Genomic DNA, 21410 nt, shown 5'->3' with positions numbered 1-21410 from the left:
TAATTACTAACCAATTTAGAAACCAGTGATTTTTTGTTTCCCCAGCTGCATTTAGCTAATAAAATACCTTTACCTTTTCAGGGAGTCTGAGACCCGAGATCTTTTTCATGATAACCCTTATGTAAAACAGCAGCAGGCTACTCTAATGTAAATGAGCTCCCACATATGCTAAACCTAATGGACTTAGGTCAACTGACCTGCATAAAGAAATCAAGCCACTGTCCTTTCTGCTGATGTGCTGTGACGGGATCCAGCTACCACTGTGCCCTCAAGAGTCATGCTTTCTCTAGTCTATCACAGTAGAGGACATGCAGATACCTAGTTTCCCCTCAGTTATGAGCAAAGTTTTGACCATCTTGCCCTATTACTTTACAAGTTTTAAGGTTAGATGACTAGATGCACTGTTTTTCCTGGGACAATACACCCAGCTGGACTACATTTCAAGTAAATACGTCTCTGTAGATGTGCACTGGCTTAAGAAGAAACCTAGTGAAGGAGAAGGAGGAGGAAGAGGAGGAGGAGGAGGAGGAGGAGGAGGAGGAAGGGAGGGGGTGGGGGAGGAGGGGGGAGGGGGAGGAGGGGGGAGGGGAAGGAGGGAGGAGGAGGAGGGGTAAGGAGGGAGGAGGAGGAGGAAGGGGAAGAAGGAACAACCTAGTGATGTCAAAAAAAAAAAAAAAAAAAACACGGGCTGTGGAGTTAGAACCTTGGGTCTGAATCGCATTTCTATCGACCTGCTGTGTAATTTTGGACAAGGTACTTACATTATCCTCCCTGACCCTCAGTGTCCTCATCTTCCCAACTGTGCGATGAGAACAGAGAAGACCCACCTTGCAGCGCTGTCATTAAATTAAAGGAGGTACCGTATGCAGTGTACGTGAGGGCCCATCGACAATGGCTGCTGCTGAGTGTAATTATGAAACACACACAGACCTTCTGCTCCCTCTGACCCCCAGCTTCCTTCCTTTCCCATCAGCCTCCTGCCACCTCCCTCACTTCCCTCTGCGCCGTGAGTTTCCTCAGTATCCACAACCCCTCCCTCACCACACCCCATCCCCCCTGCGCCCCAACAGTTCTTCCAGCAGCAACTGGTGGCTGGAGCCTCCCCCTAAGCACACCATCTACACAGCATTTCTAACAACTTCCCCGGCTTGCTGTTCCCCACCTCTACGCGTCTAGGGGGAAAATGCTGTCATGCGAGCGTGCTGGCTTTGGAAAAACAGGGCGCCTGTTTGTGAGCGTGTAGGTTTTGGAAAAACAGGGTGCCTACTACATTCATACTCTATTACAATCTTACCACACTCTCCAAAAACTGCCACTGTCATTTACTACAGTCTAGGGCCTCCCTGACCTTCTTGAATTTTTCTTTTAACGCCTGACTCTCTTGACTGCCTCAGTATCTACAGAATGCTTACAGATGCTGGAAATGCAAAGAGGCTGGAAAAGCAAAGAGGCCTAAGACTCGCCCTGACACAGACTCTTAAAGACAAAGATCTAATCCTCCCCACCCGCAGACTTGGAGTGGGACTAAAAGACTAAAAGCACACTGTGCTCCTCACGCTTCTGAATTGACACTAGAAGCATGTATAATAAAAAACAATATATCAAAATAATAAAAGTCAAAAGAAAAAACATAACTGTATTCAAAGATGATAAATGCTAAACTACTAGCTGAAAAGCCTTAGAAAGGTGTTTATGGTGACCTTGAAATGGTGGGGAAGGTGTCACCTGCAAAAATGAAGAAAAGGACATTAGAGCAGAGGGAACAGCACTGAGCAAAGACAGAAGTAGGAAGAGTACTCACTGTTCTGGGAACGACAGGTGGTTTGCTGTGGCTAGGGAACATGTATAATTTGGCAAGTCTTTAAAAGATATTCCAAATACATCACTGTAAGCATTTAATACATCATCTTCGTCTGTACTGAGAGGACTAAAAGTGAAATTGCGAAAATCCAGGGCCCAAGTGCTTCCCGCCGCTCTGTGTAAAGCTTGGGTCTCTGCTCTGAATGATTTGGGGTCGAATGGCATGCTTCCATCTGAGCTCCAAGAGGTGGCTCTGGCAGGAATACAAAAGACAGACTGGCAGAGGGAGAACCTGGAAGCTGTCAAGACACCAAGACTGAAAGCAAGAGACAACCCTGACCGAAGTGGAAGGAATGGAGGGAAGGGCGGGGGTCAGAACACAGGTCAGCAGAGCATCCCCAAGTCTAGAGGCATAAGGTAAAGAGGAAGTTAAAGATGACTCAGGTTTCCCACTTAAGTGTACAGCAAATAAGGTCATGAACAGAACCAGGGCAGGTGGGAGGAGGCACTAACCTGAGATAAAGACGGTGGACTTGGCTTAGACAGGCTTAGAGTGCCTACAGGACACTCAGGTGGAGACCAACGGCTAGAGAGTGAGGCTGAGTCCTCACTGGCACACAGGTCCTAGCTGAAGCCATGAGAAGACCAAGGAAGACTAAACCAGGACAGTAATATCATGGGAGGCAAGGGAAAAAAAGTGTTTCAGAAACGAAAAAGAAGTCCAGGGGTTGCCAAAGGCAAGTCAGAAAGGCACAAGGACTGAAAAGAGGCGGCTTATACTGGTGTCAGCACCCGCAAGTTACAGGTGATCTCGAAAAGTGGCGAAGACACAAAGTCAGTCTGCGACGGGTCGCAAAACGTGCGGGAGGACAGCAGCCACAAGCTCAGGAGCCCCCTCCCTTTTCACCCAAGCCCATGCTGTCACATCTTCCTTGACTTGGACACGTATGTCAACGATTCCGCTTCGTCAATCGTCAAGACCTTTGTCCTGCCCAGATGCCAATCACCTGCATCTCAACGTAGCAAATGCCCACCTCCTTCCCGAGCAAACCCCTTATTTTATCTGCATGGGGCCTCTCTCCTGTCATCTTCCTGTCCGTTTCTTTACCTGTCACCTCCTCCATTCCACCAAATCCAAATCACCAATTAATTAAAACCTCCACTATTCCCAAACACCAGTTTCCCAAAGTCAACTTGAGTTTTTTCCCTTTTCTTTATCCCTTCACTCTGGAATCCACTTTTTAAAAAATGACAACTCTCTCGCTCAAGTCTTCCTCACTCTAATTCCACACCTAAAAACCGACCTTTGGCACAGCCATACAGGCAAGGTGTCATGTCTGGTTTCCCACACCAATCTAACCTGTACACGGCAGATGGTTTTCCTTTAAGGAAAAACCAGCCAACAAAGCCAAACTCCCTACGGAAGGCCCTCCATAACCTGGTCATAAACCACCTTTATGGCTTTCTCTCCAACTATTACATAACACAAACCGCCATGGCCAAACCAGTCTATTCAATGGTTTGAACATTAGTTACACCCTTCTCTTCTGAAATATCCTCTCTCGGCAAGTTCTATTGGGCACAGGGAACCTAGCTTACTCCAGTTCTCTAAAGGCCCTTTGAACACGCAACACATCCACAGCATTCTTACAATGTAACTGTCTACTCTGCCAGAAATTGTTCCAGATTCTTGCCATTCATCAGTGAACAAAGTGAAGATCCCCAGCTCTATAGAGTTAACATTTTAGCAGAAGGAGATAACAAGAAATAGACCTCATAAATAACATCAAGTATATAAAATGTTTTAAAATGGTCAATGTTACACAGGGCCTTGCTGGTTCAGTCCCTAGAGCACTCGACTCTTGATCTCAGTGTCATGAGTTCAAGCCCCACGTTGAGCATAAAGCTCACTTCAAAGTGGGGGGGGGGGGGGGCGCCTGGGTGGCTCAGTCGGTTGGGTGTCTGACTTGATTTTGGCTCAAGTCATGATTTCACAGTTCATGAGATGGAGCAAAGCCTGCTTGGGATATATATTCTCTCTCTCTCTCTCTCCCTCCCCCTCCCTCCCTCCCTCCTTTCTCTCTCTCTCTCTCTCTCTCTCTCTCTCTCTCTGGGCCTCCCCTGCGTGCATACTCTCTCTCAAAAAAAAAAAAAATTTAAAAAAATTTTAAGGTAAATGCCACAAAAAGCAAGCAAGCAGGATGTGAAGGCGTGGGAGCCCTGGAGAGGGCTTGGGAACTAATCATCTCAGCTGTAGCACCAGTGGACAGAGGAACCTTGATGCACCTTGATGTGCGAGGTGAGGAATTAGAAAGCACTCTTCCCCAGAGTTCCATTGCAAAGGGGAACAGAGAAACGGGGCAGAAGCTGGCCTGGGCAGCAGAGGTAAAGGTATTTACAATGAGAAGAAATAACACGTTTGTGTCCTACAAGTACCTAAAGCCCTACAAAGTCGTAGGCACTCAACAAATGTTACCTTAATTCCTTCCTTCACTTTCCCTTGACACCTGTTTTTGGTTATCTTTAGGGATACCTATCTGATCTTTTTAACCATCTGCAGACAACTTTTCCTAACCCTTCAAGATTCCAATACGCTTCCTGGGAAACCCTCCCTGGCCCCTCTCCTCAGTAAGTCTCCCTCAGATATGCTGCCTTTTTGCACCAATGCATTCTTCTATCACCCTTATCACAGTCTCTTGTAATCACCAGGAGACAGTCCCATCTGCCTCATTAAACTGGCTCCTAGAGGACAGGGCAATACTAACCCTCTTGGGGTCAAAGTGTAACAGTTATGAGCTCTGACTCCGCTCTGACTCTGGAGCCAGACTGCCTGGCTTTGAACCCCGGTTCCACCACTCAGTCACAATGTGACCCTGAGAAGGTACCTAACCTCTCAGGGCTTTGAATGTTCTAATCCATAAAATGAGAAATAAAAACAGCCTCTACCTCCTGGCATTGCTTAGAGAAGTAAATGAGCGAACATATGTAAAATATGTGGTGTATGCTAAGCCCTATAAGTATTAACTATTATATTCTTATATCCACAGTACCTAGGATTGTACGCTTGACATAGGAAACCAATAATTTTATGAATGAACTGAGGCACTAAAAAGCTCTCACTCACCGTAGAGAATTACTTCTCTATGCATTAGAGTTTGTGTTTTTCCCAGTGAAGTAATTCCATCATTTGAGCAATGTCATTTCTCGGCTAGTTAACCTGCTTCCCAGCCCAGCTCCAGCTGCGTTGCGGACGACAGAGCCTGAGTACTTCTGAACCTTTCCCTGGCATCTCTCCGCACCGGCATGGCTCTTCATACCTCCCAGGGCTCGGTGCGCCACGTGACACCATTAACGAACAAGGGGATGACACACCATTTGAGTGGCCAAGCGGAAGGTGTGATTTTGCCTCCATTTTCGGGACCACTCACAGAAGACAGCATTCAAAAACATAAGAAGTCTTTGTAACCAAAGCACTTTTCTAAGCAACTAGAAAAACACTAACTTAAGCAAGAACTTGATTTTGCACAAAACTTCCACAATAACCAACAGCTCATTCAATATGAAGTAACCACTTTTCAGAGGAGTGGGAACCTCAAGATATTACATCACTGCAGAACTCACCGAAATTCAACAACAACACGCCAATGAATTAATCAAATGTAGTTACGGCATAGCTGTTCTAGTGATTCTGTACTGCAACTACGAATCTTGTTTTTTAACTGGCTCTAAATGTGCAGGTCAAGATACCTCCTAGAGGGAGGGTTTAAAGGAAATATCCATACTTCCCGGCCCCCATCACTATCTACCTCAGGACCCAACAAAATGTAGTCGGATTGACATCCCCCATCCTGTTCCATGATCTTCCACGTGGAGCAGCACAAGGCGCAGACAGTCCCCGACTTACAATGGTCCGACTTCAGGAGGACGCAAAAGCGATGCGCAGTCAGTAGAGACCATACTTCAAATTCTGACTTTGGATCTTTTCCCAGGCTAGTGACACGCAGTACGAAATTCTCTCCTAATGCTGGGCGGTGGCAGTCAGCCGCCGCTCTCAGTCAGCCACACGATCAGCGGGGTCAACAACTGATACACCCACAACCATTCTATTCTTTTCAGTACAATATTCAGTAAATGACATGAGATATTCAACACTCTGTTGTAAGACAGGCTTTGTGTTAGGTGATTTTGTGCAACTGTAGGCTAACTTACGTATTCTGAACATGTTTAAGGTAGGCTAGGCTAAGCTATGATGTTCGATAGTAAATGCATTTTGACTTACAATATATTCGACTTACGTTGAGTGTATCAGGACACAACCCCACTGGAAATCGAGAAAGATCTGAACTACCAAAAGCACAGGCTCTGGAGTAGAGCGCCTTGGTCCAAATGCCAGCTCCACCCAGGTACCTCCATCAGGTGTCATTTCCCCCCCTCGTAACAATGTGACCTCGCAGGGCTGGTCCAGCAAACCAGACCAGATACAGATACTGAATGACTGACCACAAGAAAAATGAACAAATGAGAAACAGCTAGCTTATAGCAGACACACAACAAATGGTGGTTTTCTCCTATTACACCATTTTCATCTCATCAGAATTGAAGTTTTACAAAGAAGACATTAAAAAGGCTCAAACATGTCAACTAATGCCCTTAGTTAAAAGTAAAAATGTTAAGAGTGAGGAAAAAGTTCCCGGAATAAAGAAAGAGCTGTGATCCCAGGGAAAAGCTCCTCCTCCTGTAAAATACACACCTGGCAACAACTTCCTTGCATTCTGAGGACAAGGCCTGCCCCGTCCACACCCGACCCTGGGATGCCTACAGGATATGAACCCCTGGTGTCAGAACTGAAAAAATGTTGTGATTAGAAGGTCCTAGTCTCGGGGCACCTGGGTGGCTCAATTGGTTAAGCCTCTGACTCTTGATTTTGGTTCAGGTCATGATCTCCTGGTTCATGAGTTCAAGCCCCAAGTTGGGCTGTGTGAAGGCACAGAGCCTGCTTGGGATTTTCTCTCTCTCTCTCTCTCTCTCTCTCTCTCTCTCTCTTTCACTCCCTCTCCCTCCCCTCCCTCCCTCTGCCCCTCCCCGCTTGCACACTCTCTCTCAAAATAAAGTCGTTTAAAAAAAATTTTTTTTAATTTAAAAAAAAAGATCCTTTTCTCATCACATCCACTGTGGCGACCCCCTGGGTGCTTAAGTATGTGAGGTCTAGGTTACAAAAACCTTCACTTGAAACTCACCCCCCCAGAAAAAGACATACAAGGTAAACATGAAGTCAACTACTTTACAATAATTGCTCCCAGGTGGCCATTTTCAGGATGCTCTGCCTGCCTATTAACGAAATCTGAATGCAAGGGTGCTGGGCTAGCTTAGTCAATAACCAATAAAATTCTGCCCGGGGTCCTAAAGCAACATTCTTTGCAAACTCCCCGAGGGGAGGAGCTTATCTGCTTTTTCATCTGACATTCCCTAGAGCCTGCCGTATAGTGGGGACTTAAAGTCCACTGAAAGATTTGGACACCCCTCTGCACGGCAGCATTACTCACAAGTCAAAAGGTGCAAATTAACCCAGGTGTCCATCAACAGATGACTGGGTGCACAAAATATGAGCTTATAGGAGTTTTATGTGAGTTTACACCCACAAAAGAATATTACTCAGTGTTAAAATGAAGGAATTTCTGACACATGCCACAACATGGCTGAACCTCCAGGACATTATACTCAGTGAAATAAGCAGTCACGAAAAGACCCAATACTGTATGGTTCCACTTATATGAGATACAGAGTCAAATTCACAGAGAGAGAAAATAGAATAGTGGTCACCAGGGGATGGGGGAGAAAGGAATGAAGTTATTGCCTAATGGATGCAGTTTCAGTTATGCTAGATGAAAAAAGTTCTGGGGATGAAAGCACAACCATGTGAATGTACAGTGACCCTTGGACAACGTGGTTTTGAATGTATTTCCTCTTCTTTATGATTTTCTTATTGACTTTTTCTCTAGCTTACTTTCTTGTTGAGAATATAGTATATAGGGGCACCTGGGTAGCTCAGTCGGTTAAGCGTCCGACTTCGGCTCAGGTCATGGTCTCCCGGTTTGTGAGTTCGAGCCCCGTGTCGGGCTCTGTGCTGACAGCTCAGAGCCTGGAGCCTCCTTCGGATTCTGTGTCTCCTCCTCTCTCTGCCCCTCCCCTGCTCATGCTCTATCTCTCTCTCTCTCAATAATAAATAATTGTTAAAAAAAAAATACAGTATATAATACACATAACATACAAAATAAACGTTCATCAACTGTTAATGTTATCGGTAAGGCTTCCGGGGAAACTAATAGTAAAGTTTCGGGGGAGTCCAAAGTTATACACGATTCTCCACTGCATGGAGGTCAGTGCCCATGACCCCCATGTTGCTCAAGGGTCAAGTGCGCTTAATGCTGCTGAGCTGTACGCTCAAAAATCATTAACATGGGGAGCGCCTGGGTGACTCAGTCAGTTGAGCGTCCAACTTTGGCTCAGGTCATGATCTCACAGTTTGGGGGTTCAAGCCCCGCATCAGGCTCTGTGCTGTCAGCTCGGAGCCTGGAACCTGCTTCCGATTCTGTGTCTCCCTCTCTTTCTCTGCCCCTCCCCTGCTCTGCCGGGCTGTCTCTCTCTCCAAAATAAATAAATGTTAAAAAAAAAAAAAATTTTTTTTAAATCATTAAAATGGTACATTTTATGTTCTGTGTATTTTACAATCTAAAAAAGAAAAACAAGAAAATTAATTTGAAAGAACAAACGAAGGAAGAAATACTGAGTATTATTTTCATCACTCACTAAATGTCTTATCTCATACCTTTGGATTATTCATTAGGGCGTTCCTAGCTCCACATTTTACAGATGAAATTGGGACTCAGAGAGCTTAACTGATCTGCCACTCCATTACACACAGGACCTACTACACAATGCTGCTCACCATTAATGGCCTAAGCCCCACGAAGACAAGGCCTATGCCTGAGGTTGTCCCTCTATGCCCAGAACCCAACACAACAGCCACAGGCTCCTTGAGTGTTTTAAAAATCCCACTGGCCTGAACGTCTAGATCACAGATGTCACTGTGTCCCTTTCTCCACGAAATCCCCAACAGGGGTAAACTGGGCAGCCCGAAGACCACTTCCTTCTCTGGAAGCGCACAGACACAGGCTGAGCAGTCAACCGCTCCCCCAAGGGCTTACTATGTGCCAGGAGTTGGGGCAGATATAGGTTCAATTTCATCTTTGAGAGAACTGAATCTACTGCGGTAGAGAGACAAGGCTCAGAAACAATTACAACAAAACAGACAAAAGGCTTAATAAATAGACAGGAGTACATAAATCTAAGGGAATACTGAGAGTGTCCATGGCTCTGAAAAACGTGGCAAGTATCTTCAGAAGAGGTGGCTTCTGAGCTGGATGTGGAAGGATGAATAGTTTTCCAAGCGCTACCAGGGAAAAGGCCAGAGCACGAAGCAGAAAGAACAGCAGACTGGGTGTCAAAAGAGCACCCCTGTTCCCGACTTTGCTGTTATCCAGATCAGTGACCTCTGCAAATCGCAACCCGTTTCCTCGTTTATAAGCCTACAGCAAGCTCCCCAAGTCCAGCTCTGTGTGTTCTACCTAATACAAGCTCTGAAGTCAAAGTGCCTAGGTTCAAATCGCGCCACGGTCACTTAAGAGTGACCTTGAGCTGGGTTATTAGTTGCTCTGTGCCTCAGTCTCCCCACTTCAGGAGAGAGCTGGTGTGCTCCTTAAATAACACAGGTCAGTCGCTCAGCACATAGTAAGCCCTCAATAAATACAGGAGAGCCCCCGTCAAGCATGCCACATTGTGAGAGAGGCAAACGCCAGATGCAAGGGGAGTGCCGGCTGCGTTTCCAGGTCCCTCCCAGTCCTGAGACATCCCGGGGGGGGGGGGGGGGGGGGGGACCGGGGTGGGGGAGGGGAGCGCCGAGCCGGGGCTGCAAAGCCTGCACGCATGTGTCACTGCTGGGCTCGGCACGCGCCTCTCCCCGCCCCGAGGAGAAGCGATGGCTCAGCAGTCCCGGGGCCCGCTCCCACCCCTCGGGCCGGGCACCGGGGCGGGAAGGGGCTCGGACCCCACTTACCATGCTGGCCGGGGGAGGGGCGGCTCAGGTGAGCTGGCTCTCGAGCTTCGGACACGTCCCGCTCGCACAGTTCAGGTCATGGTCCCGGCAGGTTCGGGAAGTCCCCCGCCCATGCAAAGACAACCGCTGCCCCACCCGGGCCCCGCGGGGACCCTCTAAAAAGAGCTCGGCCCCCCGGCCCACCTCGCCGGGGACCCCCGGAACAAATTCATCTAGACCCACCCGCCCCTCCCCAAGGAAACTGAAAAAGCAGGAAATGGGGCTCGGAGGCCGGCGAGGAGGGCAGCGGCTCGGGGCCCCCCGCCCGGGCCCGACCCCCGAGGGGAGGCTCCGGGCCCAGGCAGGGGCTCCCGGCCTCCGCGTTCAGAAGCGGCTGCGGGCCGGGCCCCGAGGCTGAAGGGGCGGAGGCTGAAGGGGCCTCGGCGGCGCAGCCCCGGCGGCCGGCTCAGGGTAGAGGCCCGGGGGCCCGCGCTGTCCTCGCCGCCTCAGCCCACACGGCCGCCGCCGCCGCCGCCCCCCGGAGCATCCCTGCGCGCGCGCCCGCCCCGGAGCCGCCCGCTCGCGCCGCGCGGCCGCCCCCGACCAACAGCCCCAACGCGCCGGAAGTGGCGAGCGCCCGGCGCGGCCCCACGGCGCGGCCGCCGGGCTGCGGCGCTGGAACCGGACCAATCCGGAATCGAGCGGGGAGAGGGTGGGGGGGCGCGGGGCGGGGCCGCACCTGACGGCTCCCGCCTGGCCCCGCCCCCGCCCGGCCCCGCCCGGCGCTCGCCGCCCATCCACGCGGGCCGCCGGCCATGTTGGTAAAGGGCCCGAGCCTGCCATCTTAGTAAAGGGGCGGTTTCCCTTTCGCTTCGTTGGCCCATTCATTCCGCCGAGCTTTAGGGAGCGTCTTCGCGCCAGGCTCCCCGGCCGGGAGCCCGCCGCCTCTGCCCTCCGTGGAGCTTACAGTCCTCTAGTCCACGCACACGTTAGCCAGCCCTGCTAAGGACCCAGGCGCTAGGACTAGTGCCGTCAGCACGGCTGCTGTCGTCCCGGCGCTGGCGGAGGCAGAGAAACAAGGAAAGGGCAAATGAACAAACTAACTGCAAGAAAGGAGCGCTGTGAATGTTAGGAACCCAACAAACACGCAGCTGGCCGAGATAGCAAGGAAGGGAGGGGGTGAAAATGCAGACGGACACCTGAAGAATAAAGTCGGATAATAGTGGAAAGCGTGATCAAAGCTGAAGGAGCAGTAGGGGGCCTGGCTGGCTCAGTCAGTGGGAGCATGCTGGAGGACTCTTGATCTTGGGGTTACGACTTGGAGCCTCACCGAGTGTGGGGATGACTTTAAAAAAATAAAATAAAACCTTTAAGCCTGCTAAGTTGGTAGAGATGCTACTCTTGATCTTGGGGATGTGAGTTCAAGCCCCATGTGGGGTGTAGAGATTACTTAAAAACGAAATTTAGAGACAAAAAAATTTTTTTTTAAGCTGAAGTTAGCAGCAACTGCAGAGGTTCTGAGAGGGCATAGAATGTGATGAGTTCCTGTTCCTATCCTCCAATGCGCTCTCCTTGCGAAAGTGCTGATTTTAGGAAACAGGAGGAGAGGCGCCTGGGTGGCTCAGTGAAGCCTCTGACTTCAGCTCAGGTCATGATCTCACCGTTTGTGGGTTCGAGCCCCACATCAGGCTCTTTGCTGTCAGCACAGAGCCTGCTTCGGATCCTCTGTCCCTCTTTCTGCCCTTTCCCTGCTCACTCACTCTCCCTCGGGAAAGAAAGAGAGAGAGAGGAGGAAAGGAAGGAAGGAAGGAAGGAAGGAAGAAGCAGGAAAGAACCCCAGTCCACAGAGGCTAAGCCCTACTGTGTGCCCACTGCATAGACTAGAGCAAATCTGTATAACCCAGTGTCTTTCGAACTCCTGCAAGAACCTGAATGGCCTGAATGGCTTGTTAAACACAGATTGCCATCCCAGTCCCACTCTCTGAGATTCTAACTCAGTAGGTCTGGAAGAGGCCTAATGATTGACAGTTCTAACAAGTTCCCAGGTGATGCTAATGCTGGCAGGTCCTGGGACCACACTTGGAGAATTACCAAGAGAACTCCTGACCACAGAAAACAAGAGCTTTCATTCCTTCTCTCATCAAATATTTATTGCCACCCACTACGTGACATCCACTGTTCTGAGGATTCGGTAAGGTGAAAACAGATACCTATGTGCCCTTATGAAATAGACAAGCTATTTTAAAAGTATTATACAATAATAGGGGCACCTGGGTGGCGCAGTCGGTTAAGCATCTGACTTCAGCCAGGTCACGATCTCGCGGTCCGTGAGTTCGAGCCCCGCGTCGGGCTCTGGGCTGACAGCTCAGAGCCTGGAGCCTGTTTCCGATTCTGTGTCTCCCTCTCTCTCTGCCCCTCCCCCGTTCATGCTCTGTCTCTCTCTGTCCCAAAAATAAATAAACGTTGAAAAAAATTATTTAAAAAAAAGTATTATACAATAATAAATCAGTTATACTTGGGATAAGAGTGTGGAAGAAAGGGGTGCCTGGGTGGCTCAGCCGGTTAGGCATCCAGCTCTTGATTTCAGCTCAGGTCATGATGTCTCCTTTCATGAGATCGAATGTAGAGCCTGCTTGGGATTCTCTCTCTCTCAATCTCTCTCTCTCTCTCTCTCTCTCTCTCTCCTCTCTCTGCCCCTCACCCACTTGCTTGCGTGTTCTCTCTCTCTCTCAAAATAAATAAATGTAAAAAAAAAAAAAAGTGTGAAAAAAAAATACAAACCACCATGAGAATTAATGGCCAAGGGATCTAAGTTAATCTCCAGGGTTGGAACGGGGAGAAGGTCAGGAAGTGACATTAACTTAAGCTGAGGCCTGAATGATATGTTGTACTTTTCTAGGCAAAGAGAGGATGCATAGAATATTCTAGGCAGTAGAAACTGCCTGTATTAGGGAAGCCATATCAAAAGCTAAACGGATGAATCCGAACCGAGACCAAGTAACTTGACCTTTCTTGGCTCAGTTCAGTGGGGTGAGCAAAGGCTGTAGGATAAGACGGATCTGGAGCGGAATCCCAGCTCTTACCATTAGCTGAGGTATGTTAAGCACATGACGATCCAAGTCTTGACTCCCTCGCTGTGTAATTGGCTGAAATAGCGGAAACTCAACCCAGACTCAGAGGCATGCCTTTGATTCACATAACTCCCATAACTGGACATCCAGAAATAGGCCAGCCAATAGGTCTACCCATAGCTGGCTCAGTTGGTAGAGCATGGAACTCTTGACCTCAGGGTCCTGGGTTTGAGCCCCACGTTGGGCGTAGAGCTCACAAAAAAGAAAGAAAAGAAGAAAAGAAAAAAGGAAAAGGAAAGAAGAAAAAGGTCACGTTCATGCTGGGAGTGATGGAAGCCCTGGGTCCATTCCTCCATGATTTTCTTGGCTCTGCTCTCCTCAGTGGATTGGCTTTGTCCTCAAGATGGCTGCGGGGAACAGACAGGGCCACACACTTCCGGGTTCACATCGGCAAGACAGAGCACCTTACATCACACCCTTTCTCGTGGCAATAAACTTTATCCTACTGGTCTTACTTGGCTCAGGCCTACCCATCCCTGAACCAGCCGCATGGGAGGAGGATGGAATTGCTATCTCCCTGGAGCCGATTGCAACTCCCCATAATAAAGTGGGTGCGGTGGGGCCCCTACACGATCAGCACACCTCCATTGCCAAGCTGGAGTTAATATTAAATTGAATGTCCGCAGAACACCTGGCACACGAGGCATATAATAAATCACAGGTATTATTAATTTTGCTCCAGGGATTGTGTCCAAGTCAACTAAATAACACTTTGTTATTAATATTAATCTCGATCCTGTCTATTCCAGAAAAAGATTTCAGGCCGCTATTGCTTTCTGTTGGCACCGCAGAGATGGCCCCCATCCAGCTCCTCCTGCCCATTCCTTTTGCCGCTGCCTTGGTCTCATTCATTCAGTTATTCATTCAACAAACACCCAGCATCAACTTTACGCCAGGCCTTTCGCCAAAGACCAAAAATCCCAAAATGAGTAACACTCAGGCAAAGTGTTCGCTGCCTCACGGCAGAAACAGCCACCCCAACAATTACCGCACAATAAGGTGCTATAGGAGGGGTGTGCGCAAACTTTCTGGGAGCACAAGAAAGAGGGGAGGGCGCAACCAGCTAGGGAGAGACACGTGGTTGGAGGATTGGACGAAGACGGTAACATTTTCATCGGGTCTCGCCGGATGAACAGAAATTCGCCTGCCTGCTGCAGAGTGCCCCGTCCTCTTCCCACTCCGAGCTCTCTCCCACTGCATCACGACTCTTTCCATGGCAACTGACAAGGTCGTGACCCTGGAGTGGGAACGCTATCACACAGACTTTATCGTCTCGTGTGGGAGGATCATCCAAAGGTTTAGGTGGATTTCGGACGCGGCTGGATGCAGAGTCCGAAGTGGCATCACAGAACTCCGTTTCTCTCCATTTATTGGTTCTGATTCCTTGATGGGGGGGGGGGGGGGGTCCTTGATCCACACCGTCACCCCTGGCATGTCCATGCTTTATCTTCTCTGGTAGAGAAGAAAGCTTGCCTCTCCTACCAGTGTTTCAGGAAAATAGTCCCGTTGGCTTTGATTGGATCACTCTTGAGCCAATCACTGTGACCAGGGGGACTGTGGTGCTCTGATTGGCTGGACCTCAGTCACACCCTCGGCCCCAGTTTCCAGAAAAGCTCTTTCTATGGCAAAAAAAATCTCTCTGAGCGCCACCACGGCTCTATGAAGCCATCGGAACCTGAGGAATTCTTTCATTTTTCCCTGCAAGGAAGCACCTTGGTTTCTCAGGAGGCATAGGACTATCACCCAGTATGGATTTAGTGAAAAAAGGAAGAAAGGACGAGCATCTGGTACCCTCTATAGATGATAGGAACAGTCTCTGTTTGACATGGCACTTAAGGCCTTCGAAGGTCTTTGGCGCTCTCTAGCCATACTCTGCCTGAGTCTTTACTCTTATGTCATTGTATGGCTTGAGCAGGTCACCTCAACTCTTTGTGCCTCAGTTTCCTAATCCATAATATGGGAGCAATACTGGTACCCACCTGGTCAGTTACATACCTGTATCAGTCAGATTCTATCAAGAAATTCTAGTTAGAATGTGAGGAATTGATAAGGGAGCTACTTTAAAAGGGGTGTAAGGAAACCGTACAAAAGATAATACAGAACCCCCAGTCTCGTAACACCAGGACTTTGAGTGCCCCTAGGGCTGAAGAGGCAAGTGGGGGAACATTTGCCAGAATCTGTCTAGGGGGAATCGTGCGAGAGCAGGTGAAGGAAGCAACCAGCGTAGGTGCTCCTATAGGGAGGAAGCCAGTGGAATAAATACCCTGACCACACTCTCTTCCCTCCATCTCCTGTTGGGGCTCCCCATTGGACAAATCCAACCAGAAGCCAGAGAGCAAGGGAGCCTGTTGATATAGTGGTCGGGGCCAACCTCCTGGACACAGGGCGAGAAGAAGAAATGGGACCCCGGAGGTGCAAATGGAAGAGATTCGACAGAACAGTACCATTACTGTGGCGAAGCACGTGAAGTGTTTTGTGACGGGCACCTTAAAAAGATTTTCAATAAATATTACTTATTTATTATTGTTTCCATCCTAGTTACTGCCGCCCTTACTATCTCCTCTCCCTCTACAAGCCCACCGTGCTGGACTCCTCATGGGTGCTGGAAAGCAGCAGTCTCTTCCACGTCTCTGAGCCTGTGCTTATGTCATTCTATCATTAGGAATGTCCTTTTCCTCGTCTCTTTCTCTCCCCTTCAAATTCCTACTCGTCCTGAAGACCCAACTCAAATGTCGCTTACTGAGTGACCTCCTCATGTAGAATAAAGAGCTGTTTACAAACATCCATTAATATGATTAAGGGAGAAATCTTGTCTGAGGTCTTACCTAGCTGTGACACCCACCAGAAATATCCAACAAGAATTACCCATGGGCAGGGTATGATGGGAGAGAGACTTCCAGTGTTCAGCGATATCTGCCTTGGCTCGCTTCCGAGTACAAGGGAGGTTTATACTTCCCCACTTCCTGTGGTTGGATTGGACAAGGCCAGCTGGCTGGAAGTGACCCACGTCATTTCTGGGCCAGAGCATTTCCTTGGCTAGCATTTCCTTTCAAGTCCCTCTGATTCTGTTCTCCCCTGCCATAGTGCCCTGTGAACCATTATGTTGGGATTGGAGCACCATAAGGTGGAACGCTGCCCTCAACTACACCGGGTCAACAGAATGAGCAAGAAATAGACTTTGTGTTTTGAGACACTGGTATTTAGGGTGGTTTGTTACTGCAACAAAACCTGACATCTCCTGACTAGCACCTGAGACCGTGTGTGGTAGCTGGTCCAAAAAGAATGCCCTCAGTGAACCATGTCTGTCGGAATGCACATCCTTGTGTAGTCCCCTGACCTTGATTCTGGGTTGGCCCTATGAATTCCCTTCTGACCAGTAAAATGGAATGGAATGGAGCCTGACTTCCAAAGTTAGTTCCTAAAAAGCTGTATAGTATTTGCTTGGGTTTCTTGGGACATTATCTTTGGGACAAGCCAGCTACCATGTAAGAAGTCTGATTACCTGAGAACACCAAGCTGTGAGGAAGTTCTAGCCAGACAAATGGAAAGCCCATGTGAAAAGAGAGAGTACTGCCTGACCAGAAAAATCCATCACAGGTAGCTCAGCTGAGGTACCAGCCATGTAAGTGAAGAGGCCATCTTGGACCGTTGAGCCCAGTCATGACTTGGGAAGACTTCAGCCCACAGAACCTCTCTAACTGCAACAGTACGAGAGATCCCAAATAAGAACCACCCAGCTAAGGCCCCATCAACTGTGCAGAACTATGGGGGATAATAACGAGCAGGTATGCAAAATCATCATGTTTGGGGATAGAACAGTAAATAACCAGAACACTATAGTAAGGGTCTGACCTTTTATTTTAAGTTTATTTATTTTGAGAGAGATAGAGATAGAGTATGAGTGGGAAGGGGCAGAGAGAGAGGGAGAGGTAGAATACCAAGCAGGCTTCGTGGTGTCAGCACAGAGCCTGATGCAGGGCTCAAACTCACGAACCATGAGACCATGACCTGAGCTGAAACCAAGAGTCAGATGCTTACCCGACTGAGCCACCCAGGAGCCCCTGGATCTGACCTTTAAGGAGACTAATGAGGAGCCATCACAGCTTTCTTGAAGGGCTGTGAAAAATCAGTTCTCCATATCCCCAGTCAGCTGCTGGACAACCCCCTCATATAAGTCCTGTGCCACCTCTGGGGACTGCATCCTTAAAGGACAGGAAGCACCTCATACAAGGTCATCCCCTCCCCATCCAACCCCAAAGCACACCCAGGTCTCCCAACCTCAGTGAGCCCCAGGTGACCTTCTGGTTAGAGACCCTCCAGCTTGAGCCCAATGCCCCACTTTCACCGTGAGCTAGATGCTGAAATGGATTTCTGTGGGCATGGCAAACTTCGGAAGTAATGACGAAGTGCTAAAGCCAGCCATATGTATAACTAATAGAAGAAAGTCCAAAATTGCAATACTTTGGTTGTGAACAGTGTGTGTAATAGTTATTTTTATCGAAAATTATTTCCTCAACAAAATCTAAATTTAGGAAACCCAGTGTGTTATTGAACAGTAATGGCACGCAAAAATGGGGAAGGTGATAAAAGTTCACAAACGGATCCAAGAATATGGCACTGACAAAGGAGAAGATGAGGCCGGGTCTGTGGGCCAATGGATACAAATTGAGTACAAAATACCTCTGTTTTATATGCAGATTAGAACTAACAAAAAATAAGTGTAAAATGCAGAAAGTTAAAAGAACAGCCTATTACGAAGCAAATGACAAATGGGGAAATAAACTAAGGCTGCGAGGAAGGAAGCTATAAAAAGACTCATTAAGCAGTGATTATACACATAATCCAAATCTTAAATACAGGTGCGACGCAGGTGTCAGTCCTTTGTCCTCTGGCTCCTGTGTGCTTTGGTTTTGCCCAACCTCAACCTGGGCCCCAAATTCTGAACACCTTTAAGTTTCCCCAAACAATCCACTCACACCACAGCAGCGTTTCCAGTGGGGGTGCGACTGGCCTCGTGCGAGAGACATCTCACCAGATAGCGTCATCCTGGTCACCAAGTCAGTAATGACCATGCCTCCACCTCCCAGAGGTCATCAGGACAAGAAAAACCAAGCCCACCTGTTTCCAAGTGCTCCTGGAGGCAGTATCACCCTCAACAGGGAAACGCTACAGCAAAGCAGTAGGGACCCTTCTTTACTGAAGATGTTGTACGGAGGAGAGGACTTACATCGCACATCTCATAGCAAAGACTCTGAAGCCTTCATTCCCACCATCTGCAATTTCCTGCAATCCCTCATCAGCTGGGCTGCTACTGGATTGCTTTTTTCCCTTAGCACCTCTCCCCCTCATAATGCCTGGCTGTTTAGTTCATCTTTCTCCCCTCTAGAATTTCATCCCAAATCTCAAGCCTCTCTCCTCACTATGACGCAGTCACCTCAACATTGCCCAAGATGCTACCCCATGTTAGTATATTCACACGCATCATGGGTGTTCAGCAGAGCTAAGGGCCCTCACATTGATAGAACCCACCGCCCTTAGAAGGTAGTTGAGACACCACCACTGGTTCCCCAAACACACCTAAGTGCTGTATCACTGTGTTTGCTCTGGAGCCTTCCAGTAAAGGAAGTTGTCTCCATCATGTGACACAGGAAGGGTATAGATGATGCAGGGGACATCTGTTGTTGTTTTTTTTTTCTTGTCCCTTCCGATAACTCCAGTTTTTCTATGAAGGATCACCTTTCCTTTATACTCGGTTTTTGGAGCTTGGATGGGGCCAACCCCACTCCTCAGTATCAGAGGTAAGCATGTGACCCAAGAAAATGCGGTTTCCGTTCATTTATTAACAAAACCAATGCTGTAAAAACTTACCCTATGCATACACATAAATGCGCGGGTGTATCCATAGGATAAACTCACAAAAGTGGAATTACTAGGTCAAAGGGTAAATGCCTTTGTGATTTGATGGATTGTCCTGAATAGTCCTGTATAGGAGTTGTACACTCTTACCAGCTACACAGACAGTATCTATTTCTACACAGACCGGTCAATAGTCAATAGTCAATACTGTCAGCCTTCTGGATTTTTGCCCATCTGAGAGATGACATTGCAATTTTTTGGTGAACTGTCCAGTTTTGTGCTCTGCCCCTCTTTGCCATTGAGTTGCTGGGCTCTTTCGCTATGTTTCTAGGAATTCTTTATGCAACAGGGAGATTAACTCTTTGTGATATTGACTTGAAAATATTTTTCCCAGATTGCTGCCTTTTGACTTTGCTTATGGTTTCACTCTTCCACAGAGAAACCTTAATTTATTTTTTATAGCTGAATTGATCGATCTTTTATGGCTTCTGATTTTGAGTCAAACTTTATAAGGTTGCTCCCATGCCAATACTTAAAGGAATTTACTCATGCTTTCTTCAAGTACTTTTATATCTTTAATTCAAAAACATAGGTAAATCTTTGATCTACATAGAATTTATATTGGTATACAGTGCGAGGTATGAACCCAAGCTGTTGTTTGAGACGGGAGACGCCAACCCCAAACCGGGCACTGAGTAAGGTGACTTAGTTCCCGGAAAGAGGCCAGACCTGTTGCCAGAAGCCGATGCATGAAACAAAAGATGTGCCCAGAACCGGCCAGGACAGCAGGAGCAGCACGGTGTTCCAGTAGGTGACAGCAGGAAGACAACAAGCCCAAGTTCCCCATCAGCATAAAGATACAAGGAGACCAGGAAAAGGGACTGGGTAGCTGCTCCCGCATCCAGAAAAAGCCTAGAAAAAAAAAAAAGAAAAAAGAAATTCAGTCGTCTTTTGCATCATTCAATAGCATTCTACGGTTTCCTTCATATAGATTTTTTAAAGTAATCTTTACGCCCAGCATGGGGCTCAAACTTACAACCCTGAGATCAGGAGTTGCACGCTCTACTGACAGAGCCTGCCGGCTGCCCCTCCTTCAAATAGATTTTATGCATTTCTTATGAAGTTTATTTTTAGGTCCTTTATCTTTTGTGTTGCCATTGTAGATGGGGCCACCACTCCATTATCTCTTCTAAGCAGTTGTTGTTAGTATAAATAGGGAAGCTATCGATTTCTTTAGTTAAATTTTGGACCTAGCCACCTAAGTGAATATTTTTATTGTTTTGTTTTGTTTTGTTTTGTTTTGTTTTGTTTTGTTTCTTCCAACAGATTCACGTAGGTTCTCCAGGTATAATGCTGTATCACCTGAGGGGAGCCTGGCTTGGTCAGTCTTGACCGCGTGCAACTCTTGATCTCGGGGTTGTGAGTTCAAGTCCCACGGTGGACATACAGCTTACTTGAAAAAAAGCAAACAAACAAAACTGTATCATCTGTCAGTCATGTGGAGGTTAGCTCCCTTTTTCCATATCTTAGAGACGACTGAAAATCAAAGAGGACGTTTCCCCTGATTCCAAGTCCCTCGTGTTTGGGGAAGAGGAAGAAAAGAGAAATTCGCCTCTCCTGTGGTACCTCCTAGCCATTACATATGCTCTCGCCTTTGCTGCCCCCTCTTTTTTTACATAGTAGATTTCTATCACACTTCAAACCCCAGATCAAATGTCGCTTCCTCTGGGAAGCTCTCCCTGACCTCTCGGCCCACACCTGGGTGGCCTGTACTTGTGCATCATGGAGATCACCCCAGTCATTGTCCTGTGCTGCGGGAGGACCTGATTGGTCCGGGCCTCCCCTTGGCTGGAACGCAAAGAGGGGAAGGAAGTGTGTTCATTTCAGGGAGTGTTTGTTTTCTTTTTTTTTTTTTTTCTTTTTTTTTTTTTTTAATTTTTTTTTTCCCAACGTTTATTTATTTTTGGGACAGAGAGAGACAGAGCATGAACGGGGGAGGGGCAGAGAGAGAGGGAGACACAGAATCGGAAACAGGCTCCAGGCTCTGAGCCATCAGCCCAGAGCCCGACGCGGGGCTCGAACTCACGGACCGTGAGATCGTGACCTGGCTGAAGTCGGACGCTTAACCGACTGCGCCACCCAGGCGCCCCAGGGAGTGTTTGTTTTCATCTTGCCCAACGTCCATCGCTCCCTCAATTGCCTTCTGACGTGTCCATCCTCTCATTAAATACAGTGAGTAGGGATCGAAATCAAAGATTTTCTCTCCTCTAGCCAAGGGAAGGAGCATATGGCCCAAAGTAGGCTAAGTGGAGCCCCTTCCCAGAAATTTGAATATCGGGACAAAAAGAAATGTTTGGACTATTGTTCCGGATGTGTGGACACATCCTCCTTCCTTAGCCTCTGGAGCCGCCCACTTCTAAGGCTCCTGATGACCCCATGAACAGCCCATTTCCTTCCAAGAAATTCACTTTTACTTAAGTTGGCCACACTTGATGTCAAGGTACTCTATGCTGCAGTAACAACCTAAAATC

General features: G+C 48.0%; 1 protein-coding gene across 7 annotated transcripts in view; it reads right to left on the bottom strand.

Moving 5' to 3' along the window:
- Positions 1 to 10456, bottom strand: part of XPO6 (exportin 6) — a 103388-nt gene extending 92932 nt beyond the window's left edge. For 5 of the 7 annotated variants that reach the window (XM_043560234.1, XM_043560237.1, XM_043560238.1 and 2 more), the window contains exon 1: positions 9914 to 10433. In XM_043560234.1, the coding sequence (XP_043416169.1) occupies positions 9914 to 9916 (3 nt within the window). In that variant the 5' untranslated portion in view covers positions 9917 to 10433. Of the gene's footprint in view, positions 1 to 9913 lie in introns of all 7 variants that reach the window. The other 2 variants (XM_043560239.1, XM_043560235.1) reach the window with 2 other exon arrangements.
- Between the last annotated feature and the right edge of the window lie 10954 nt (positions 10457 to 21410).

Source organism: Prionailurus bengalensis, chromosome E3 (assembly GCF_016509475.1).
Source record: "Prionailurus bengalensis isolate Pbe53 chromosome E3, Fcat_Pben_1.1_paternal_pri, whole genome shotgun sequence".
NCBI lineage: Eukaryota > Metazoa > Chordata > Mammalia > Carnivora > Felidae > Prionailurus > Prionailurus bengalensis.
The sequence above is the reverse complement of the archived record's forward strand: the minus strand, read 5'-3'. Positions and strand labels throughout refer to the sequence as shown.